Source organism: Ammospiza nelsoni, chromosome 5 (assembly GCF_027579445.1).
Source record: "Ammospiza nelsoni isolate bAmmNel1 chromosome 5, bAmmNel1.pri, whole genome shotgun sequence".
Lineage (NCBI taxonomy): Eukaryota > Metazoa > Chordata > Aves > Passeriformes > Passerellidae > Ammospiza > Ammospiza nelsoni.
In genome coordinates this window covers 65,042,990-65,069,041 of record NC_080637.1, presented here as the reverse complement: position 1 = coordinate 65,069,041, position 26,052 = coordinate 65,042,990, and the positions used below count along the sequence as shown (strand labels likewise).

General features: G+C 37.1%; 2 protein-coding genes across 3 annotated transcripts in view; one reads left to right on the top strand and one right to left on the bottom strand.

The window, feature by feature from the left end:
- The window catches only part of PARPBP (PARP1 binding protein), a 39,532-nt gene extending 35,099 nt beyond the window's left edge, over positions 1-4,433 (bottom strand). For both annotated transcript variants that reach the window (XM_059472942.1, XM_059472943.1), the window contains exons 1-2: positions 4,243-4,433; positions 3,130-3,653 (exon numbers count right to left, since the gene is read on the bottom strand). In XM_059472942.1, the coding sequence (XP_059328925.1) occupies positions 3,130-3,279 (150 nt within the window). In that variant the 5' untranslated portion in view covers positions 3,280-3,653; positions 4,243-4,433. The remainder of the gene's footprint in view (positions 1-3,129; positions 3,654-4,242) is intronic.
- A 91-nt stretch (positions 4,434-4,524) lies between these two features.
- On the top strand, positions 4,525-25,757 carry NUP37 (nucleoporin 37). Its single transcript, XM_059472519.1, has 10 exons — positions 4,525-4,592; positions 6,088-6,307; positions 7,942-8,066; positions 9,050-9,122; positions 12,730-12,824; positions 20,783-20,873; positions 23,016-23,197; positions 24,086-24,136; positions 24,546-24,639; positions 25,423-25,757. The coding sequence occupies exons 2-10, from the start codon at positions 6,152-6,154 to the stop codon at positions 25,534-25,536; spliced, it is 981 nt and encodes a 326-aa protein (XP_059328502.1). The 5' UTR covers positions 4,525-4,592; positions 6,088-6,151; the 3' UTR covers positions 25,537-25,757.
- The last annotated feature ends 295 nt before the right edge of the window (positions 25,758-26,052 follow it).

Sequence of the window (26,052 nt, the reverse complement as noted above, 5' to 3'; positions counted from 1 at the left end):
CCAACTGGACTGCTACCAACACCCTGACCCACAGGGTGTCAGGTTGTGTTCTGACTCTGTCAGTGTTGTTTTAGTTTACTGCATCATTTATTTTATTTTCTTCCCTAATAAAGATCTGTTATTCCTGCTCTCATATCTTTGCCTGAGAGCCCCACTTAATTTCAAATTTATAACAATTTGGAGGGAGGAGGTTTACAGTTTCCATTCAGGGGAGGCTCCTGCCTACCACAACATATTACAAGCAACATATCGCATAAAATTGCTACAAAGTTAATTAGGACTATCTCATTACCAAAAGGGAGACAGAACAGTTTAAGGGAGTAACACTTCAAAATCCCACATTTTTCTGCATTTGCCAACATGGAAACAGGATAATTAGGGAAATTATTTGAAGAAATACAAGACACCAAACAGAACACAATATTCTTCAGTCAGCACGCAAAATGCAGTCATGGAAGCACAGAAAAGAACTAAACCACATACCAAAACTGCTTTTATGCAAAATCAGAAATAGAGAAATACAAATTTCAAAAGGGAAGAGATATTTGTAAAATAAACAATGAAGCAGTTTTTCCTCCAGTATCAAAGCTCTCATTCTAGAAGAGATTTACAACACATTTAAGTCTAAGAACTTAAACTCACAGATTCTGGAAAAATAATTGTTTTATACACTTCAGTTCCCCATCCCAGTAGCTAAAACAGCCATAGACTGAAAATGACAGGTGATTATTTGACCTAACAACTCATCTTTTACCCCTGCTGATCCACAGGTACAAACAATCAACTTAAAGCAATTGCTCTCAGCTGAATTTCATCTTGAAAATTGTTATTACAATTTCAAACCTTGAGGAAGGTTCTTCTTGAAAATGTTCCTAGATTTTAGATCTGTACTAATCAATCTAGGTGAAAGGTACTTGCTTCCATCACAGATCTTATTCCACTTGTCTTTATGCCACATGGCTACAACTGTGCCACAAACCAAAGTATTTTCAGAGGGATTCAGAGCACAGATTTTTTTTTTTTTCCCTTCACCCCTGCTGTTTGATCAGGGTTTATCACACTTTTTGCGACTCTTATTCTGGTGAAATTTAAGATTAATAGATTATAAAGCTTTTAAACTTAAGTTCTCCTAAAAGCTTTGTTATTTTTCATTTCCACTGTAAATACAGATGCTAGTTAAAACACAAAATCCATTAAAATTGTCCAGGCTCCTAAAGGAAGAGAAGTGCAATTTGGTTGTTTGTGATAGGTTGGATGTGTTGGGTTTTTCTCAATATAGCCCCGCAATCACCTGTTAATGAAGTTATTTTTATTGCAGTAATTGACTTTACCAAAATAGATTTCCATTCTACAGGTGCTAACAATTCAAAATTATTGTATTTAAATCAGAAACCTAACAAAGGACATGCCTACAACTGTAATACTCTGCATCTTAGTTTGAAGTTTCAATGATGGATACAGACAGATTTTGCTTTAAGATTGTGAACTCCAAAATGGATACCATCTAAAGAAGTTGTGCTTCAGAGGCAGAACAGCCAAATGCTAAAACAATTTTAATCCACATATGTAAGCCAAGGTTTGTCTAATTAGACCAACTAGTATAATCAGAAAAAAAACATATCAGGGTTTCGAAAACTTGTTCTTTCTTCAGATCTGAAGGAGAGGCTAAACATTTCAAAATTAAATTAGTTGAAAATAAGTGCTATAATTTTTGTTAGAGCATCTCTGAAAGAAAAGATATTTCTGAAAGAGAAGAATATTATCTGGAAGAGGAAAAAAAAGGATAAAGTAGAATAAACTAATTACCTCTAGTGGAAGAAAACTTACTGTAAGGAAAACAGGGAGCAATGAACCATAACTTTTCATGTCTGTAAGTTTTGGCATACAGTGGAACAACACATTTTAGTTCCTATTTTAGAGGTGGCTTTGGAAAACTGCAGCTTTCCCTTGAGAATCACAACAAACATGACAAACAGCAATCACCTCCACATGTAGTTTTGCATTAATGTCTTTTACCAGTTTTCCAAGAGTTAATGTTGATGCACACTGATTTTCTCATTTTAACCTACACAGATGTTGTGAGGACACCAGGCTCCTGGCTGGAATATGTTACATTCCAACAAGGACAAATTTAGTATCTTGGCATTCTAGTATCCTTGCTGTAATGTTTCTAACAATGGGGATGACTTAGCCAGTTTTATACTTAATGTTTAGACAGGAGATACCCCCAAGTCTGCACATTTTGGACTCTAAATTTTTTTCTGATGCAGAAACTGAAGCAGGTTTTCTGTTTGTTTGGGTTTTTTATTGGCTTAGGGATTTCACTTTGATGTGGTTCTCTTGTTTCTGGTATGTTTGTTGATTTGGTATGTTTGTTTTGGTTTTCTTACACTAAAGCCTTGTGCTACACATTTGACTTACTATGCACCACTGGAGTAAGTCTTCCAAAAACAGTCAGTATTGTTTTCACCAATAATTAGGTTAATTAGCCTAAAAAGGTATCTTTAGGTTATTAAAACAAGTATTGCAATAGTTCTCCTTAGATGAGACACAGGCAAAGGCCTGATTGTATATTGCAACTGTTTCTGGTATGTTTCAGACATCCTCCAGCTCTGACAAGCCATAATGCTTCTTTCAGAGACACTTTAGGGTTACAATTCCTCTTCACCGTTTGACATTTCATGTACACAAACACAGAAAGCCAAAAAATCCCTACTGGTACTGGGCACATACTCACAGCTTACAGGTACCTACAGAAATTCATTCAAAAATATTTTTGGAGCACTCAGAAAAAAAAATGCACCCCAAATACCATAGTTCTCCCACGTTGGTCTATAGCACAAAAGAAACATAGGATGGAAATAAACAGAAGTGACATGGCCAGCAGAAATACACTAGTGTTTAAAGTTTGGAGCTCAAATATGCACATAAAGCACTTCCATCCTTCCATCTGTCTCACAGTTCCTTTTTCTAAACCCTGCTTCAATAGTGCACTTGACCATATTCATTTTCTTGCCTTGTTGCATCTGGCTCTCAGACACACCTTGTTTTAACAAGCAGCAATGAAACAACCAAAATGTTATTTCAAGTAGGTGCCTATGGTTGGAAGATACTGAAAAGAATGCTAACCTGTTTATTGACTTCAGCCATGGACAGTTGTAATGCCATCAACATGCAGTCTGCTCCACATACAGTAGTCCTTTCAGAGTTGGAAAATAAAGGCCATTGTCTTCTGAAACACTTCACCAAGTGTAAAATTTTTTGCTGGAATGAAACCATTGTCTAGACTAGAAGACTGATATAATCAAGAGAAAAACAAATATAACTATGCCAGAGGAATATGCAGGTCTTCACTTCCCTACAAGCTGTGCAAACCCTTTTGTATCTTCTTAAAGGCCAAGTTCCCAGAATAAACTCTTCCAACTAAACCAGACTTGCCTCACTGTAACAGAGCAACTATGAAGATAAGGGGTTAAAAGTGCTTATGCATGTCACGCCTTCACGAAGCCCTTACTTTCCTTGCACATTATGCCAACATAAAGGAATGTTATCACAAATATGAGTCTCTGTCTCCAAAAGCAGCCTCAGAGTGTCTTCAGTACTTTCTGCATTTGCTATACATTTGGATGAGTGTCTACGAGGAGGTTTTAAACCTGGAAAAAAAGAGAGTTAATATTTGTAAGAGTTACTAACACAGACGATTCTAAACACTTTTGTTACCAATATAGTCTTATCCTTTAAAAAAAAAAAATTTTAATTCTATAAGCCATTATCTTCTCTAGCAATAATTGGAATACTTCATGCTTTGGTCTCGCATTTGTCAAGACAAGGTACATGACAATGTAATAGAAGTTCGCCTTTAAACTTGTTCTTTTCTGAAACAAAGTTTCCTAACACTACAGGAGCAATACCCATTCCATTGACTTCCAGAAGACAAAACACAACTTTTGACCTTTTCCCATACAGCTGAGGCAGAGCCCACAGCGCGTTTGTTTTTTGTTATTGGCACGAAATGTACCAAAATGAGGAAGGGGCAAGGAGGACAGGAGACATCGGGAAACAAGCACGACTGCAACAGCAACTTCTCACTCTCCAAAACGCTTGAAGGGGACACTTGACTTGACAGTGTGAAAACGACACGGGGGGGGGGGTCACAGAGAAAGTCAGCGTGGGGCAGAGTAAAACCTCTCAGAAGGCTTTTTTTTTCTCACCACCCTGCGAACTTTCGGAGGGGGACCATACCTTTCGCTTACACCGAAACAGCCCGAACGAGCCGAAACCCCCACGGAGCCGTCGCTAACACCCAGAAGCCGGAATGGGCATTACCACTGCGGCCGAGCGGTCCGGCTGGGCCACCCCAGGTCCTGCAGCCATGCCCTGAACGCTGCCGTGCCCTCAGCGCGGTGCCCTCAGCGCTGCCGCTGTGGCCGGGCCGGGCCGGGGCGCGGCGGCCGCGTTCAAATCCGCCGCGCGGCCCAATGGGCGCGGGGCCGCTGCCCCGGAAGCAGCCGCGCCGCTGCCGCTGCCGCTGCCGCCGGCCGGGGCGGGCGCTGCTGGGGAACCGTGCGGGAACGGGAGCCGGGGACGCCGAGGTGCGTGTGGAGCGGGGTTGGGACACCCCCAGCCCGGGGAAACTCGGGCAGCCTGGCTGGGCCCCGGAGGGAAAAGGAGGGAGTGGGAGGGCAAAGGATGCGCAGGGATGGGGGGAGGTAAAGCGCATCCACGCGGTCTGTTTGCCCTAATCGTGCTTCCTAAAGAAATGAAGGTAATGGTACTCTTGGTGGTTTCAAGCTGGTCTGGTGGCCGATAATTCAGGCTGAGAAAGCTTGGAGAAGAGTTTGAGTGGAGCACCTTTCACCATCTCAAGTGGCACTGCAGGAAAGCTGGAGTGAGACTTTGTCAGGAACTGTACTGGTAGGACGAGGAGCTGTGGGTACAAACTGAAAGAGTGGAAACTTTATTTACATGAGAGGAAGAAATTCTTTCCGGTGAGAAGGGTCAGCCACTGGAACAGGTTGCCTGGGGAGGATGTGAATGTCCCAGTCCTGGCAGTGTTCAGGGCCAGGTTGGATGAGGCATTGACAGCCTTATCTAGGGGAAGATATCCCTGCCCATGGCAGCAGAGTTTGGGACTAGAGGATCTTAAAGGTCCATTCCAACCCCTTAACACTGTAAGATTCCCTTATGGCTTGTGTTCATGGGAAGCCTTGGAGGAAGAAAACTTTTGGTGGAATTAAAACTTGCATTTGGCTTTAGGAGCCATGCTATGCAGGTTACATGGCTGAAGTATTTTACAGTACTATAGTGGACTGTTGTATGAATTAATACACAAAAACACAACTATGGAGAGCCTCTCTGTGTTTGAGTGATTCCTCTGTCAGACCTGGCTGGCGCCCAAGCAAAACATTCAGTCTTGGATGCTGAGATCTTCCAATCATTTACACACCAAAATCTGTCAAAGGTCTGAGATTTCAAGCTGGTTTTCCACGTGGTGTGTAGTTAGAGATCTGATTTACCAAAAAGACATAAACTAACATCAAATCTATACTGAGACCAAAAGGAATTGATTCTGAAATCAGTTGTGTATCTTGGCCTCTTGTGTTCTAGCACAGAATCCTGGTTTTCATGAAAACTGGTTGAATGCATGACAGTATTTTCATTTACAGTTTTGCAACCTTGGTTAACTCAGTTTTTAGTTAGACACAGTCTGTAAAGAGGTAGAGAAGTAAAGAGAATTTGAAGGTAGCAACATATTGTTTCTTCTAATTTGGTTGAAAATGCTAAAATGCTGTGTGTGACTTTTCTGGAGTGTGTGCATCGTTTGGTTTTTTGTATTGGTGTTGGTTTGCCAAGGGTAGCACAAGATCTGCAGTTATTGCTGAAGTCCAGTTATTGCTGAAGTCTGTAAGAGAGTGCTGAAAGTATGTTAGTGTACTAAATATTTTGATTGATGAAACAAACAGACTACATCTAATAAGCTTAAGTGCAGCTTTTGTGTTCTTGAACATGTTATAGGAAATGTTTATTTGCTCTGCCACAAATACTTTACGATTTTTATTCATGCAATTTTTAAAAATTTTTTTGTAGGAATGCGGAATTTTATCCTGGAGAAGACATCGCTTCCGTGATACCTTGACTTAGTTGACTGAAAATGAAGCAAGATTCTACAAGAAACACTTCTTACACTGTGGATTGTGAGGATTATGTGCACGTGGTAAAATTCAATCCATTTGACAGTGGAGATTCGTGTTCCCTCATTGCTTATGGTGGCAACAATTACGTGGTTGTTGGGAGTTGCAGATTTCAGGTTCGTTGTTTTTGTCAGATGAAACTAACATGTCACTGAAACTGACTTTGCACATCTACTGCAGGAAGACCCTGGTCACTTTCCTGTTTCCTCCTCTCCCTGTGGTAAACAAGGGAGAATTTTACTTGTTTATTACACTAACAAGTCTAGGATACTTGCTTTTCAGGTAAATATAAATATATATATATATATATATATGTAAAATACATACTAATATATTTGTGCTAATTTTGTAGGTATTTCTTTTTAGGGATGAACTGTGGAAATACCTAATTTTTTTTTTCTCACAATTGTTTTTACTGGATCTCCCTTACAGACTCTTGGAAACAGTAAAATTTCTTACCTTCAAGTTATTTACCGTTATATTGTGAAAAAATTTTAAATAGAAAACACTGAGTATTGTATATTTTTATACTGGATAAAATGTTTTTCATTAGATGGGGTTTTTTGCCTACATGCTTGACAATCAATTGAAGACAATTGCTTGGAATTTCTAAGCTTTTTTCCTCCATCTTGCTTCTTTATTATACAATATTATTTTTGTAATTTGTCTACTGTGATTAATAGTGTAGCTGATATTTTTATTATTATTATTATTGTTGTTGTTATTCCCCATGGTCTTACTGTTGGAAATTTTCTGAAGAGCACCTAGTGCTAACCACAAAAACATACTGACATTTGTGTTGTTTACTACCTTGTTTCTGGTGTAGGCCTTGAAAAGGAACTAATTAACATTTTGACAACCACTGACACAAGGTGTTTTTTCTATAATTTTCATATCCTCCCTTCCCTTCCACATGTGGAGTCAATGAGTATTTCAGAGTAGGAGAGGAAAATGTTATTCTTTCTTCCTGTTGAGAAGCATTGAAAAACTGTGGGTAATTTCATGCATCCCCAGCTGGGTTCTGCTTGGCCTCTACATTATGTAGAGAGGTTCTTTAACTTAAAGCAGAATTGTGACATAGAGAAAATTGTGTAGGAAAATCCTTTGAGGTGGCCCATTGCATGTTCTGAAAACTTTTAAAAGCTTTTTAGAGGTCAGCTTATTGACAGAGTCCATAATCCCAACTCTTGTTTCATTTTTCCTGTTACCTGGTGTTCTGACAACAGCGGTAAGAATAAGCAAGCTTGTATTTAGGATTAGATGACAGAGGGCACCTTTTTATCTCCTGCTGTTTGAAAAGAGATGCTCTGGAAGTGACAGCATTTTTCCATGGTGTAAAAACAACTCAGAAAGAAGACAGATGAAGTTGCATGTTTGCTTTTGTTCCCATTGCTTCTTCTCACTGCAGTGTGTGCTAAATTAAATGGCCATGCTGTTCTAAGTGGCCTTAGTTGTACAGACAATGAGCTCAGCATCTTCATAGCTCAGTTCTGATTTTTCTGCTCTTCATTGGCCTCTGGCTTGAGACTGCAATCAGTCATAATTTACTCATACTTTAATGTATTTCTAAGTACTTAAATATTTGAAGTTAATGCTTTCTGTATGTTCCAGCTTTTCACTTTGCAGGTGCTACGATCTGAAAAGATCCCAATATGTGTAATTTTGAAAGCCCTTTCATTTTGTGGTTATCTGATTTGTTAGAAGTCACCAAGACCTTGTTCTGAATCAGCTAACTGCAATATTTCTGTAGGAGGAGGATGCAGAAGTGGAAGGCATGCAATATAAGACACTAAGAACATTTCACCATGGAATCAGAGTTGATGCCATAGCATGGAGTCCTGAAACTAGACTTGATGCTATACCTCCCCAGATAAGGTACTTGACAATAAACTACAGTGAATCCTTGTCTCTTATCTGTTTTCCCTAAGGCTTTAATATTGGACTGTTCTAAGCTTATGAGTGAAATCTAACTCCTTAGAAATCACTGATGAATCTCTGAATTCTTCAGTAGAGTATTTATTCTTGTAGCCTTTTTTTTTGTTCATTTGCTTGGTTTTTGTCCTCCTTGTTGTGCCCCTTGACCCTCTCCCTACTGAACAAGCTGTAAATAATATTGTTTTCATTATTTTTATAGACCTCAGACATAATTTCTTTCTTTGTACACCTCTGAGGAATTATTTCTTTTAAGAGTTTTAGTAAATGTGAGATCATTTGAATGGCCCCCTTTATAAAGCTATTTGCACTGATTTGCATCACATGTGCTGTGTTTCAGTGTAGGTTAGTTACTAATTGTGAAAGCCTTTGAGGTGTAAATCTAGAAAATCTAGAAAGATAGTTAGCTATTAAGTGTAAACTTCTGAATTAAAATGTACTCAGTAGTTTGTTTGATTCTTCAAAATTACCATAGTTGCTTACTGCTCAATTTTCATACAGTCTTTTAGAATAAAATATGTTAAATAGAAATTGGTTTCTGAATTTTATATTTCAGTATTTTAAAATACTAATAATGAGGGTTGGTTTTTGTGCCTTACCACTTAACTTATTCAAAGGAAAGTTTCAGCAGCATTTATGAGAGATATTTCAGGTAATTAGTAATTGATCCAGATTTTGCTTTGTAAAAATATCTGAATAAGTATTCTTGGCACTTGATGCACCCTATTTTACAGATAAGCTCCAGTTGTAACTCTGCTTGTTGCCAAAGCAGAAAAGTTAAGATAGATGCTTTTGGGTGTTTCAAAATGTTTTTTTTTTTTCCTTTGCATTTTTAAGATGAAGGAAGAGGCATCTTTGATTGATTAATAGGCAACCATTGCCATGTTGATTGACTGACAAGCCTTTATTTTGTCTGTTGTGTGTAGGTTTTGTACTGCAGCTTCTGATAGGAAGTTAAGGCTGTTTACTTCAGACCTGCAGGACAAGAATGAATTTAAGGTAAGGGCAGCTATTGTGATTTTTAAAAGATTATTTAATTTTTAGTAAAGTCTAATCTTTAACTATCCTTCTACTCCACTTGTGAGAGATCTTAGGACCATCATCTCTAGGGTAATAATTGTATTGTAAGTACCTTTCTGTCTTCAAAGTGGGAATTTCTGTAATTATCACCTACATGATCTTCTGATTTTCTTCAAAATTCTTCCTTTGAAACAATGTCCCAATACAGGTACTACTGTTAATTAGGTGTTTGTGCTATCCAGTGTAAAGATTTTTGGTGAGGTCTTAGCTAACAATAAGCAAAGCTAATTAATTAAAAAAAATGTGAGAGAGTATTCCTCTGCTTTTACTGCTTTAGAATATGATAATGCCTCTTTGATGAGAGTGGCTTATTGGTATAAAGGAGAAAAAAACAGATTTTTATTTTTGGTGTGTTAATTTATATTGGTAAGACAATATAATTTGAGAGAGATTTGTCATTCAGAAATTAAGGGAATTGTGGATGTCAGTTATGTGGCCATGCTGATAATAGAATGAGTAAAGGCAATGCATAAGTAAAGATGGATGCTACTAAATATCTTGAAAGAAAATGCTTTTTGTGTTGCTTCATGCATGCACATACTTTTAATTTCCTTCTTTTAGTGTTGGTCATACATGATTTTGCCACTGAGCAGTGGGATAACTGACATAGTCAGCTTGGTGGGATTTCTGACAAAATAGTTCTAAAAGTTCTTTATGATGTTTGCTTTTGAGTTGATGTCTGTCATTCCATATTAAAGTCATCTATTTGTATAATATCTACATTTTTGTGAATTTCAGACAAGAAGCTTTAATGTTAAGCTGTGAATTAAATCCTTTGACTTAGCAGAATGTAAGGTTTCTTTAATATTAGTTAATGGATCGATAATAAGTTGAAATAATGAAACAATGGGATAAATTTGGTACTACAAACTCTAGTGAGCTAAATTCAACATCTAAGTTCTAATTTTTTAATTTATTTTTGGTTAATAAGGCCACAAGAAATAGTGTGGTCAGCAGGAGGAAGGAAGTGTTTATCCCTCTGTACCTGACACCTTGAATCCTCTCTTCAGTTTTGTGCCACTCGGGACAGGGAAGACATTGAGGTGCTGGATGTCCAGAGAAGGCAGTGGAGCTGGTGAGGGGCCTGGAGCAAAAATCCTATGAAGGAAAGTCCAGTTGGGGTTGTTCAACATGGAGAAAAGAAGGCTTGGGAGGAACCATATATCCTCTACAACCACCTGAAAGGAGGCTGTAGCCAGGTGGGGGCCAGCCAACAAGTGTCCCACCCAACAAGTGATAGGACAAGAGGAAATGGCCCCAAGTCATGCCAGAGGAGGTTCAGATTGGCTATTAGTAAAAAAATTCTTCTGTAAAAGGGTGGTCTAGCATTGGAACAGGCTGCCCAGGGAAGCAGTGTGATCTCTGTGTTCACCTTAGAGATGTGGTGCTTGGGGATGGACCTGGCAGTGTTAAATTCGTGTTTGGACTCGGTGATCTCAGAAAGATCTCAGAAGTCTTTTCCAACCTTAATGATTCTATGATTGTTTGGTGCATATGCAATACAAATGAGAAGTGTTGGCTTGAATTTAACAGTAAAGCTATTGGCTTTGTTTATGCCAGCTCCACCACTGAAATTAGCTGTCCAAGAACTTTAGTAAGGATGTACTCTGGCTGAGGAAAATGTAAAAATACATACTGTATTTTATATGGGTCAGGCTTGGTCTAATGTTAAAAATAATCAGAAAACAGCTAAGAATACATATTTTTACCTATTAGTGAGGAACTCATTAACAAAAAGAAAGAATGTGGACTAGTGTGTTTATGTCAGTAAAAGTTGTCTTTGGGACTCTCTTCTGGGTTTTTTGATATAAAGTGTGGAAAGCCCTTTCTGGCAATCAGTTAATTTTTTATATCTGGACAATTATTGTACTCTAGATTTCTTGTCAGGAAAAGTAACACCTAACTCTGATTTAAAGCACATGCAAAATCCCAGGCGTTCACAAATTCTGGGTGAGCTATGTTGATCTGGCTTTCAATAAAGTTTGATACAGTGGCTTCTTATTAACAGTTAACTGATACCTCAGAAAACCTATTTCATAAACCTGAGGTTGAGCTCATGATGAACATGTGGAAAATTTTGATCTATTATATGGTGCACACTTGTGACACATGGGATCTTCAGGAGAGGTCCAGACCATGGAAACACAGCTGAAGGAAGTATGTGACTACGTTCAGGATGTAATCTCTGAACATTTTGTCTTTTATAGTAAACAATTAGTACGTGTTGCTTCTGGAGGGATAGACAGAGTAACCTTACTCTGTTTTCCCCATGGAAAAACTGTCTTGATGTAATTATCAGCAAGGAACTTGAAGCACACTTGAGTTTTCCATTACTCTGTCGACACAACTAATCCAAAATTTATGGGTTGGATCAAGCCCAGAACAAAAAAACAAAAGGTAAAATATGACTGATGGATCTTTGTGAAACCTTTTTCTTCTTTTGAGGTTTTCATTTGGAAATGAATTATGGCTTCCTTGTCCTGTTTCAAATTTTGCTTAATAAAAAGCATATTTCATCAGAACTGTAGAAGTAAAATGAGGCAGGATATTTGAATTCAGAATGCTGAAAATTGTCAAAAGACTTGGCATTCTGTCTAAATAGTTTAGCATCATCTTAGGGCCTATTAGTTCTAGTATAATCCATTAGGCTTTAATAAAATAATGGAAAAAAATATTGGAAAAAAAATAAGTTGGCTGCTGAAAATGTTTCTGTATTGAATTGATGAGGCATTCTTAATACTTTTAGAGAGGGGGATTTAGTTATTGTGCGTGCTTGAGATTTTCTTTTTTTTTTTATCTGTTCTGCATTTGTTCCTCAGAATAGCTACACTTAAAGATGGTGGTTTTTCTTTGAGAAAACTGTGCAACTTGTTTTCATTGGACCTTGTTTTCCTCTGCAATCTCTCAGTCTCATGCTGTTATCGAGGGGATATTTTTGTCTCACTTTTATGATACCTTGCTGGGCAAAACAAAAGCAGCTGTGCCTTGAGACTTAATCAGTGAGACTGAATAGAAGAGGGTGGAACAGTAACAGATATATCTACACATGGAAATTTGCCTGGCTTAAAATTTTGTGAGATTTCTTTCAAAACCACCATAGGTGTATTTAATGAGAGATTCAGAGATCAGTTACTTACCAGTAATCAGAGTTCTTTCATGTAGGTAGATCATGCATTCATTGCCTGGTCATTCTCCTCTTCCATTCTGAGATTTACTATCTTCTACCTTTTAAATTCAGTGGTTGAAGAAATGATAAAAAGCTCTAGTGTGAATCACAGATCTCTGTCAAACAAGAGCATCAAACTGACCTACAAGGAGTAGTGGGAGGAATCTTTTCACCTGCAGTATGAATCTACACACGAATTAGATACTTTAAAGAAATCCAGTTACTGATAAAAACTGTTTTTACCTTGTACTAAAATTATAGTTTTATCTTAACACATATCTTTCCATTAGCAGGTCTGTTAAATACATTGGTGGAACAGTCAGCTCTAAGGTAAAAGTATTTCTCTTTTCTGCTTGGCAGACATTTGATGGCCACACAGATTACATTAATGATCTGGTCTTTGCTCCCAACGAAGGTCAAGAAATTGCAAGTGTAAGTGATGATCACACCTGCAGGTATGCATTTTGTTCAAAACACTATTGAAAAACTAGTATTGGACTTTTTCTATCTGTGAATGTTTTATATGTCCACTTAAATAAATAAGTACTTATATTTTATTTTTAGTGTGCCTTCGTGGCCCTCTAACAAGACTAGTCCATTAACAAGATAAGAAATGGACTATTCTTGTTAACTTAAATTGTAGGCTGGCTTTTTGTTGTTATTTGTGGGTTGTCTTTTTTTCAAAGCAATATTTTGAATCAGCTAGATTCAAAATGAAGAAAACTTTTGTCTTGCATTTGCATACACTGTTTTCCCCCTTCTGGAATAGGAATAAAATGAGAATAGGAGAGAGCAGACACGTACATCTCAGTGCTGAATGGTACAGACGTTCTCTATGCATTCTGTCATCAGGTGGGTCAAGTTTAAAGTCAGTGAGAGTCAGAATGTGAACTTGTCCATCTACCCAAATGTATTAGCCTTACCAGGGGGTGGGATGACATTGCCTGAAGACAGCACCGTCCTAATGCAGTGGTACTGGCAGCTCAAAATACCATGATTACAGCTGCTTCAAACCCAGGAATTTGGATACTTATAAGTGGAAGTAGGAGGGTAGCATGGCTGAATGCTTTGAAGCCTGCTGGGTAAAGGTTTTTGATGCAGGAGTTTGTCCTTGTCAGAAGGTCGCCCATGTTCTAGTGATGTGCAGGAATCTGTCAAGCTGCTCCTCTTACCTCTCCAGTGCAGCTGGAGAGGTCAGGAGGGCTGTGCAGGCTTTCAGGTCATTGCAGTAGGGCAGCAAGAGAGTTGGGAAAGCATCATCATCTTTGACTTCCTTTACTCTGATGAGTAGGCAGTTTTCCCATGGATGGCTAGTCAGTATTTCCAACAAAATCATTAGGAATGAATAGTAGAAATGTATGACTTAGCTGTATCTTCTTCTCATTGATTTCCTGTCCTTGATTTCTTTGTTAAATCTAAACTCATATTTGGCTTATTCAGTAAAAAACTGTTTGACTCTGTGGCCTTTTCCTGTTTCTTTTAGGAAATGCTCAGCTTTCCTGGGATGAAAGACAAGTGTTTTAAAGCCAGTTGTCTAATTGATACTAATTTAAAGGGTATTAAAATGTATGTAATTAATATATACTAACAAGATTGCAGCTTAGTACCTATGAAAGACATTTTATGCCATAAACCATAAAGCCTTTTGTTAAAAGCCATGGGAAATAAGTAGGATTTTTTTTGGCTTCTTGAGTTCTTATTTTTTCCATTCATGCATATGGGGCATGAAGAGTTTTTCTATTGAATTTAAAGGTTACACTTTCAAAACTAATGGGAAATGCATTCCTTGGGACTTACCAAAATCATTCTTTAGTTACTCTGTAATTTGCTTCAGTAGTAATGTAAGAAGAGGAATAATTCTTCTGTCTGAACTGAATTTCTGTCCTGAAATTGTTCTTAGGAAACAAAATCTGCTAATGCCTGTGGAATAAAGTTCTAGAACAATTAGTACAAATCTTGAGTTCCACTTTTAAGTCTTAATAAATTTTTAAAACTTCTCAGTATGCACTGACTACATACAAGCATGGTTAGGTCTTCCCTGGTTTTCACTCAAGAGAAATTTTAGGTTTAAGTTCATGAGAACCCTCTAGGGAAGTAAGATTTTCAGTTTTCACCCACTAAATAGTCTTGCCCCAAGCTGCTGCAACTGTGACATCTCTGAGTGGAGTTCAGTCATTTTGGCTGGAGGACAGACAGTGTAAGTTGGATACTGGTTATATCCAAAGTTCTTACTTTAAGTTGCTGCTCTGTCACTCAGCAATTCTTGTTTCTTGCATGTGGTCTTTATTGGCCTTGATCTCACAACTCAAAACAACTTTTTTGCAGCTGTGAAGTAGAACTGCGCTAAAAATAATTGCAGTGGTCATCCGTGTTAGGGTAGCTTTAAGGAATATTCCATCTAACTTCTTGAAATGATAAGGCAGTATACTATAATTACCATATTCCTGTTACTATTCTCCAGTCACTAAAAGTTAGTACATTACAGTTTAAGCTAGAAGTTGTTTTTCTTGCAGTGGAAAATTCTGAGGCCATTTTTCTACTTGCCACATCGGCAGGCTTGTTTGCCTGTGCTATCTTTCTGCTTGGTAAAAACATCTTGTTTGAGGTGGGTTTATCCTTTGCTCTAAGCCATAAATACCCCTTCTAACTAACACACCCTTTGCCTTCTTAGTTATCCAGTAAGACTGGTTCAGCAATTCTTCTATATCAAAACTTGCTTTCATTTCTATTCCTCCTTGAGATTCTATATTCAAAAATCTTTCTGCCAAGCATACATATCTGTTAAATTTCCTTGTCAAACTTTCATCCTTCCCAACAGTCTAGTAGCCTGCACAGATTCAGATGTGCAAATGATTTTGTTCTGATACTTAATGAAACCAAAAAATTCTGGGGAATGTTTGGAAAACGCCACGAGTTCAACTGACACACTCCACTCACTATTGGTGGTTAAAGACCTGGTGTTTCTGGAATTACTTAATGCAAAATGCCATTTTATCAAAACCCACTAATCTCATATCCATGCTAAAAATGAACCTCTTGACTCTCAAAAGGTTAATTCAGTCTGATTGGTAATCACCTCATACTCCCTCCTCAGGTGGAACTGAAAGGTCTGACAGGTCAGACCCTTAAAAATACTAGCATGGCAATTTCTTCTGGTCATGGAGTGCTGGAATGGCTTGTATTTTGAAAAGCTGAAAAAGACTCATTCATCCCTTTCTCTCCCTCACTCTCTCTTATTCTTAAACTACATCCTTTTCCTCTCTTTTTGAGTGCAAAAGAGTGTATAGTTGAATTATCTGTGACCATACTTGCTTTGTGATTCCTTTCTGATTTCTGTTCATTTCCTTAAGCCATGGCTCACATCACTTCATAGAGAACTTTGTGAATTCATCAGTCACTCTGAAGTTCAGCCTTCTCTGTTGCATGTAGAATAAATGCCAGACCATGAGAGGATTAGTTTTGTTCTCTAACCAGGGATTAGGGGGCAAGGTTTGATGTCACTGAAAGCTAAATTAACTATAGTTTTAGAATGCTTTGTAGTGTTTCATATGGTTTTAAAGGGGTTTATGTGTAGCATATTGTTTACATGGTACTCTCATGCCCTAGGTATTTTTTGTAGATTTTTCTCTAGACAATATGAAGGAAAGTTAATGGTAACTCCTGGGTTTTTCTTTTTTCTTTTTCTTTTTGTTTGTTTGTTTGGGTTATTTTTTTTTTTGTTCTTTTCTTTAATTTATTGCCAGCACACATTGCACTTGAATCTTACCTTGATTATTCAATAAATATTTCAGTTTTTGGCTACGTTGAAAAGTGGTCATTATCACTTATTTCTGCCTCCAAAACTATGTTCTATTTGCATTTTCCCATTCCTAGTGCAGTCAAATATGGATTTCTGTCAAAATTTTTATGAAAGTTGTCATACCAACATACTACTTCTTTCTGAGGTATGCTGGTTACATTTTATCAAGCTAATTCTGCATGACAATTTATGAAAATAAACAAGTCTTGAATTGTTTTCAGAGTCCAGTCTTTGATTTTGCACACTTGTATGCATCCCTGTATGTAGTCTTACCCAATTCTGTTACATTGTACAGCCACAATGCATTAACCAATTGATTTTGGACAGTGCAAGAATTAACTGGTCTCCTGTCAGCTTAAAAAAAAAAAAACAAAAGCTTTCTGGATCAAATGTTTGGAACATTATTTCAGTGTGATCTTAATAAACTTTTCATTAGGAAGTCTTCAAAATATGAGTTTGATGAAGTAATTTCCTTTGTGACACATTATGGCTTATGTTAAGAGTAACACAGCCCTAGAATGTAGTCTAGTCTATAAATTGTTTTTAAATAGAAATCATTGCCTTAGATTTGTTTAGACGTTTTTTTATATTTTAGAAAGCCATCAGCAGAATTGGTAGTTGAGTTTCTCAGTAGCAGTCCTACCACAGAAGCATTTATGTTATATCCACATGGGGAACAATTAGCTGGTAGCTCTCAACAGGCATTTTTTGCTCTGGTTGAAAGGACAGAACTGAAGTGTCACTTTTTTTTTCAAAAATGCTGCATGGTCTCTGGCTTTGCTTTAGATAACTTTAGAGGTATTTCAGTAGTAGTAGTAGTAGAAATTTGTGTTTCTTGGACTTAGTTCTAAGTGTGCATGGCCTGAAATGTGTATTAGTGAAGAGGAGTTGCTGCACTGCTTCTCCTGCCTCTACCAACACTGCAGGGTGTAATTGCAGCCCACAGTCAGCAGTGAGAAATATACCAATCTATTGATTGCATATCCAAGTAGATATTACAAGAAGCTAGAGATAACATGTTTTTTCATGCCAAGATCTGAAATACTCTAATCACTAATTCTTTAGAAGCAGTGACATTTCCTTTGATCCCAGAAGAAAATGGTGAACATGGGTCAGCTTTCTGAAGGAATGTTTGTACATTTCCTCTGTGAAAAGACTTCATAAAAACTTAAACATTACACCTTTCTGTTGTTCTGACCAGACAGAGAAATCTGTACAGTTCTGCTTCAGCCTTTCATGTCCTGCCTGGTGCCCTCCAGATGTGTGATAGCCAAATCCATATGGAGTTGGCAGAAAACCTTAAAGGCCAGTGTTGGTTGTATTCTCTGCAGTATTTCCTAATCTCTGCACTTTCATGTTCCTTTTCTGAGATCTTCTCACTACTTGTGCTCAGTGAGGAATAACTTCACCTCTGTGTGATCTCAGAAACAGGAATCTTGCCCTTCTCCATTGTCCTCTTGGCTTTTCAAGAGTGATAGGGTTTTACTCGCACATGAAATATGTCTGATGGAGATATAAAGAAATGTATTAAAGTTAGATATTAAAAAAAAAAACAACAAAACCATGTTGGACAGGAGTAATCTTTGGGTAATGGACCAAGTATAGTTGATCATGCTTTGTTGGAATCAGATATCAAGGTTTCTTCTAGCCCCCACCACTCACTAAAATTGTTAGAAATCTTTTGTTGGAAGAATTCCCATTTTTACTTCCATCTTCTGGGGTTTTGAGAAATTCCTGAAGATTGTAATCTGGTTTAGTTCTTTCGCTATTGCAAATGATGATTTTTATCCAATTAGCAGTTGGTTCTGATAGTTAGAATTATTCATAATTCAGAAAATTAGAAGATAAAATTAGGATCATCTCCATTGCCACAAGTTTTCAGCATTCTATTGAGGTACTTTGCCAGCTGTAATAGAAGTTCATTGTATGATGATATTGCTGCACATACGCATCCATTTTCAGGCATACAAGATGTTATATAGCTGGGTTTATGGAATTTTAATATCTTCAAGCTATGAGATAACTGCAGTTTTCCTTTGTTTGTTAGTCACAGGATTTGAGTGACAAGAGAAAGGTACTAGTATCTCAAGAATTTTCTTTAACAGCATTTGCAACTATCTGTATTTGAGTTGGTTTGAGTTTTCTGAGTACTGCAGTAAACAATTTCTCAGCCCTTAGTTACTCAAAAAAGAATTATTTTACTGAGAAGATTAGATGTTATTTTTGAGACTATACATTAATCAAACTTATTTCAACTGTGTTTATTCAAACTTTTCTCCAATAATTTTTTTGTGGAATTTTTTTTAAACACCAGAAAAAAATACCACAAGCTCAGTGACAAGCTTTACATAATACTCAATGACAAACTTTACTAATACTACCATGATAGTTGGTTGGAAGAGAAGTAAGAGAGTGACACATTGCAGGGTTAAAAAAAAAATGTTTGGAGAAAAACAGACAGTTATTTTAGTTTGGTATAAAATCATGGTAGTGTTAGTAAAGTTTCAAGAGCTTTGAATGGGAGACAAAATCCTCAGTCTTTTTGGATTGATTTATGTGATAGGAATGTGGACAAAATGGGGAGACGGCATCTGTAGCTGATTTGGTTATGATTACTGAGTAATTTAGGAGTTGAAAATCAGTTTGGCTAAATTGTTGGGGTTTGCAGGTTTTTTACTTGGGTTTTTTCACAAAGAAATAGTGAAAAGTGTTAATTGAACACATATGTAATTGTATAGACAGGATGCATTCAGACAAGAATCTATCTTGATATGTATTGCTTGGTTTGTGTTTTGGGGGTTATGGGTTTTTTTCCCCAAAACTAAATAATATTTTCTTTGGTATCAATAAAGAAAATATAAAAGAGGCTTTTAGACCTTCTCCTCCCCATACTGTTTGTTACTAACAGTCCTGCCATTCTTACAAAGTAAAAACTACAAATTTGGTAACTTTATAAATAACAAAGTTATGAAGGTAAAAACCATAAATTTCTGTCTCAACACCTAATAACATCACTCACTTCAGGGAAGGAAACATAATGGCATATTCCTTCTGCCAAAATGATTCACCATCTTCTCTTGTATCATAATTTTCTCCCTGCACAGTAAATACACATGGGGAGTGTTGATTTGACTTGGACAAATCTACAAGGCAAAATTTTTGGCAGTAGAAGAAAGTATTGTATGTTTCTAAATTACCTAATCAAGTAGATATTTCATTTTTTAAAACTTGTCAGGTTTTTGTTTTGACTTTTTTTAGTAAGCACACTGATTCTTCAAGATTAGAGACCCTGTGTTTTCTACAGGGAGAACAAATATTTGATCTGTTGTGGTTTGGCATAAGAAAACAACATTGTTCATTAAATATATTTACTTTATTCCCATATATTTTGTCTAGACTTATGATGTATTGGTTAAAAGTTTTTTTAAATCTCTTAAATATAAGCCTCTAAGCACCCTGGTGAGATATAAACTGAAAAAGTCTGGAGGAAGTCAGCAAAAATCCTCTAGAATAAACAATAATAGTACATAGCCACTCATCTAGCTCAAAAGACTGGGCAGAACACTACTTTACAAATTGGCTGTTTCTCAAGTTTTGCATGTCAGAGAGGAAGGATACATGTGTATGTTTCAGTGTCCAAATGTATATAAATAACATGTAGCCTTGTGGTTCAGACTGATGTTCACAACTGTGATGTCTTTGTCCTACAACCAAATATGGATTTGGTAGGAAAAGAGGGAGTTGAGCAGTGGCTATGAGGTAAAACAGTCTCAGTTTTGGTTTTGTTGCATTTTAGAAACAAAGTAGCTCCATGGCTCATTACCACTCTTACTGAACACATCCAAAGAAAACTCACCCATCACCTAACCTAGTTTTGGTGTTTCAGCACTACACTTTCCTGTCCCTCCATATTGGCCAAATACTGTTGATTCTTTAATTTTTTTATAGTTGCCAGATAGGTACTGTAGGTGTTTCTAAAGGAAAAGGTAAAACTGGCACATGCAATTTACCTGTGGAAAGCTCTCCAAGACCCTTTCTTGGTGAGTGTTACCTCTGCCACAGATCCTTCTGTTTGCCTTAGCTTCATTTCTGGTTTCTTATATTTCCATTACTCAATCTTGTCTGACCAGGAAATACTGGAAACTCTTAGATTAGGCAGCCAAAATACTTTAATAAAGGGTCTTGCCCTTTACATGGCAACATGGATGATTTAAGTTGTTTGGTGCCTCATTTTAGGTTCCTTGTATCAACTGGACCAACACTGACATTCCTGCTTTGTACTGCCCCACTGCTATTTATGGTATAGTACAAAGGCTGTAGTGTTGTCTTATGAAAAGATGGGAACATCTCATTGAGATTTCATGTCTAGATAACTTAAAAAGGTCAAATCATTTGAATAGCTAAAGAGAGGCTCTGCCTCACTCATCAGTGTTAAAATACATTATCTGCAGCACTGGCCACTTCCAATGACTTCTTCAAATGATAGAGCATGAACACTATTTCATTTGGTCACTTCCTCTGTGAACATATTGAGGCACTGAAAGTTAATGTATTTGCAGTCAAATGGCAATAGTTTAGTACTTTACTCTTTTTTTCTTTCTGTCTTCTCCCCAGGGTCTGGGATTTGGAAGGAAATGAGAAGGCCCATTTTGTTTTACGTTCTTCTGGAATGAGTGTTTGCTGGCATCCTGAGGAGGCTTTTAAGGTTGTGGTTTTCTCCCTCACCACCTTTAAAATAACAGGAGGGGGGACACACCTAAAGTGTGAATCTTTGATGCTGTAGTAACATTAAAGTTTTAGGACCTAGTTTACACTGTAACTGGATATTGGTTGGATCTGCTAATGTGAAGGGACTGTGAATGAATTCTCATTGCTATTCTTGTCATTTTACCCTCAGTCCCTTACTCCTCCCATCAGAAATATTCCTTCTTGATTAGGTACATCAGTTGTTGATAACTATTCTGCTGATTGCTTATTAACTGACACTTACCAGAGAAGAGCTCAAGTTTTCTCAGTCATGGTAACACAGTTCACCAATAATACAGACTCTTTATAGAACATGCCAAGCTTTGAAAAGTATCTGTTTGAAGTTAACAAGAGACATTTTTGTTGTTGCTCTTGCTTGAAGTGTATGAAATATGTTCTGAAAAATCAAATCAATAGACTGTGATTTTATACTTATCTCATTATTGTACTGAGGAGGATTAATCAGCTGGTAAGTACCCAAATATCCAGTTTCATTAATGGTCTAGTCCCTGCAGTCTTGGATTTATTATTCCTATTGTGCCTATCAATAACTGCCTTAAGCAGCTACAAATGGTTGTTTGGGTTACCACAAAAACACATACTTAAAACAGAGAAAAGCAGTCAAATAAGATATCAAAATATTTACACAGCAGCAGGGAAGGAGGATCTCTAATCTCATCACACTTTCCACCAATATCAATATCCGTCCTTACCAAGAAAGGAAACTGTTAACTAGGAAAACTGTTGATTCAGGTGGTGTCAGAATTTAATGGGTTAGCTGCTGTTTGCTACTGGGCAACTTTGTTAGCACAAGAAAATTAACAGATTTTTCCCAAAAATACTGCAATAGTATGACAGTCTTAGATATTATTAACATGTCTTTTCTTTGACCATTATCAGAGACAGACACTGGGGTTTTTTGGGTTTTTTTTAAAGAAAAGCCCATTCCAAACACTCATAAAATTTGCTAGATTTAGTTCTTGCTGAAAAGCTTATTGCAGGTCAAAATGCTTACTCACCATGACCTTTAGTTTGCAGGAAAGCATGTTTTGGTGACAGGTCTGTTTTTCCAACAAACTGGTATTACTGGAGTGGTTCTTTTATGCTTCTTTGCCTTTCTTAATTATTGTTTATGACTATCTGAAAACCATTTCTCCTCATTAAGAAAAATCACATGTCATCATCTGGGCATTGGAACGGGTTGCCCAAAGTGTTCAAGACCAAGCTGGATGGAGCCCTGAGTGATCTGGCCTTGCAGAGAGTGTCCCTGCCCATGGCAGAGGATTGGAACTAGAGGATTTTTAATTTCCCTTCCAACCCAATCCTTCTGTGATTCTATAATTGAATCAGGAAGCTCTTTCTGCAATACTTAAAAAACAACTGCTTGAGTGTACTGCTGTAATGGAAAAAGTTTAAATAAAATATGTTGCAAACTGTTATATGATGAAGTAAGAGTTGTTATATAAAATCAGTAAGAGTGGTTCTACAGATTCTATGGCCACACTAATTAATAATTTGCTTAGAATGCTAGAATCATTTAGGTTGGAAAAGACCTCTAAGATCCTCAAGTCCAACCTTTGATTGAACACCACCATATCAAATAAACCACAGCACTAATTGCCATATACAGTAATTTCTTGAACACCTTCAGGGATGGTGACTCCACGACTTCTCCAGGCAGCTCTGTTCCAGCTTGACAACCCTTTATTTTTTACAGCACTGTGTGTCAGTTGGTTCTTTGTGCTCAGAACAGAAGCTGCCGAGTGTTAAAATAATAACTTTTTGCTGTGTGAAAGCACAGGGATTTGGTGGTTGTGAACTGGTATTTCTAACCACCAAAATTATACACATAGATATCTATAGACATATAGAAATGAAATAATGTAATCATTATGTGTAACAGTGTAGCAGTAGTATAGTGGTTTTTATTCATTGGTTACAGAGTGTCCAAGAGAAAGTTTTCTGGTATGAAGTGAAGAACTGTACTTCATTTAGTGTTATTAATATTTATTTGAATGTATTCTAGGTTTTTATAGAGTAGAAAAAAATTAATTTCCATTTCATGCTGAGTTTACCACATTCTATGAATTTCTTTTAACAGCTGATGGTGGCAGAGAAGAACGGGACAATACGATTCTATGACCTGATTACACAGCAGGCCATTCTCTCCCTGGAGTGTGAACAAACACCACTGATGTCAGCAGACTGGTGTTTAAAAAATACATTTAAAATTGGAGCAGTTGCTGGAAGTGATTGGCTGATCTGGGATATCACTCGCTCCAGGTATTTTTATGCCCATGGCATAGATGTCTTTATTCTCCTCATGAGGAACTGCAGGTACTTGGCTAAAAAAGCATGGCAGTGACAGAATCACAAATGGGTCAGGTTGGAAGGGACCACAGTGTGTCAGCTGGTCTAACCTCCCTGCTAAGCAGGGTCATCCTAGAGCACAAGGCACAGGATTGTGAATATCTTCAGTGAGAGAGACTCCACACCCTCTCTGGGCACTGTTCCAGTGCTTGGTCACATGCAGAGTAAAGAAGTTCTTCCTCGTGTTCAGGAACTTCCTGTGCATCAGTTTGTGCCCACTGCCTCTCATCCTATTGCTTGCAGCACGGAGCAGAGCCTGGCTCCATCCCCTTGACACCCTCTCCAGATACTGATGGACCTTGATGAGGTCCCCTCTCAGTCATCTCTTCTTGAGGCTGATCAGGCACAGCTCCTTCAGCCTTTCCTTGTAAGAGATGCTCCAGCCCCTTACTCATCTTTGTAGGCCCAATGCATAAGCTAAATACATAAACATTTATCAGGAATTATGATATTAATACAAACCATTCCCTGGTATTCCTTGTTTCATCTTCACCAATACTTTATGTTAAAAACGTAACACTGTCTATCTTTTTGTCCATTTGAGATAGTATCTCACTACTGTTTGCCTCTCACTGTATGTGTTTGTTAAAATTTCATTCCAAGTCATAAGTAGATAACTATAGATGCATAATGAACTGGACAACTACTTCAGTTTTCCTACTCCAAATTGAGATGCTCTGGTTTTCCCTCAGCTGCTTCACAGAGCGTAGACAATGTGTCCCCTTCACTGTACTTTTATTACTTACACTATGAGCTGTAGCTGTTTGCAGAACAGTTTTTTACCCTGAATGTCTCTTTTAGTTATCCACAGGATAAGAGACCTGTCCATGTTGACCGAGCCAGATTATTCAGGTATAAAAGTTGTCTTGATTTTATGGGGTTTATCTATTTAAATCTATATCTATGCAAACAGTTGTGAGTTTAGTGGTTGTATCTCACTTAAGTCATTTTTAGGGGGACTGGGTGTATAAACTTTGTGAAATTTGTGAATGACCCACATTTAGTATATATGTGTAGCATTCATGTGATACTTTTTTTTTGTTTGTTTGTTTTACAACACTGTGCATGTGGAGCTGTGGGTAGGGAATAATATTCAAACTAATTCACTAAATCTGTTACTCTGCTGTTAGTAGAGTACATGATATCTTCACAGTTAGTCCCAAGGGAGTGAAGTCCACTTTGTGTGCATTTCTGCTGCTATGACAGGGGTATTTGAAAAGAACATACATTTTATTCACAGGTAGATTCATTTTATTCATAGGTGGTCTCGAGTGAATGAAAATCTGTTTGCAACCACTGGATATCCAGGAAAGACAACTACTCAATTGCTGGTTCATCATTTAGGACACCCCCAGGTAAATTTTTTACTGGATTTGCATCTGTTCTCCTCAGATCAGACTCATTTTACTTAAAAGCTACAATTAAAAACTAGCCCAAACCATTCAGAACTGCTGCTTGGTGTACCCAGTTTATTTTATTTTGGTTTGTGGCATTCATGCTAAGGAAAAAAAAATTGGTGCATACTTAAACTCCTAGTTTAGAAGCTGCTTGATCTAGATGTTTTAGCTTGATTTGCCATATCAGTTCTGAGGGGAAGAAAAACACCTTTAACCTGATATTTAATTAATCTGGCAATATTTCTAGTTCTTAGGAGTCTAAAAACACCTAGTGGTATATTTTTATATATAATTTTATAATTATATTTTAAATCATTAATGAAAATGCAAAGCATAGGAAATATTTTGGTTTTGCTGGAGTCAGTATATATTTGCAATGCTTACAGTAAAAATATTACCTCCAAACATACTAGTTATGAATACATTGAAATGACAGAAGTAATTTCATTTTAAAAAGTTTTTAAGTTAATATCATGCCTTTATAATAATAGTGTTTATGCTAATGTAAAGAGTTGAAACTGTTTGTTATTAAGGAATATTTTGCTATAAGCAGCTACTGGAGCTGTGTAGCAGGGATTCACATTTTCCAGTAAAATTTCTGTTGTATTTTAACTATATTTGTTAAAGGGTATTTCATCTGTGCTGGTTTTTTGTCTATGCAACTTGATATTTGCAGTTTAGAAATCATTTTTAAGGAAAGTTGAATTGATATTTTTCTATCTCTCTCTTTGTTTTTTACAGCCCATTCTTACTGGAACTGCAGCTGTAGGATCTGGTTTGACATGGCACAGAACTCTTCCATTATGTGCAGTTGGAGGAGACCATAAAATTTTCTTCTGGGTTACTGAAATGTAAAATAAGTATTTGCCTTCAATATGAAGCCTGACAACATAATGCCTTTTTTCTAGTAAAATGTTGAAATTTACTCTTTGTGATGGTTTTCACTTGGACAACAGAAGAAAGAAGAAAGCAAGATATAAATCACTTGTGTTTGATTTTTAGCTTGCAAGTACAAGAGCTTTTGAAAAATTGGTTATCTTACATCTATTCAAATAAAATGTACTTTTAAAACATGGTATTTGGTGTGAATTTTTTTTTCAGGAGTTTTAAAGAGATTTTGTGTCCCAGCATGTCATTCTGATAATCTCACTCAGTTCATAGAGCTCAAATACCTGATATTGTGCAGAGTACCTGCAGAAAGAACACCTCTCTATATTAACTTTGCCAACCATGACTATCTTATAAGAAAAAAAAAAAGCAGAAGTGTACCATGATAAAATGTTGTTCCTGGATGTTTTTGAATAAACTAGTTACCACTACCAGTGAAGAAGCTAATGGTAAAATCAGAATGATAATTTGAAGCAGTTTTAT

Excerpts from the sequence above, each read along its gene's own strand:
- NUP37 (XM_059472519.1), top strand. The coding sequence starts at position 6,152 with ATGAAGCAAGATTCTACAAGAAACACTTCTTACACTGTGGATTGTGAG. Across the intron at positions 20,874-23,015 it reads ATCCTGAGGAGGCTTTTAAG|CTGATGGTGGCAGAGAAGAA; the intron begins GTTGTGGTTTTC and ends TTCTTTTAACAG. Across the intron at positions 24,137-24,545 it reads GACCGAGCCAGATTATTCAG|GTGGTCTCGAGTGAATGAAA; the intron begins GTATAAAAGTTG and ends TTTTATTCATAG.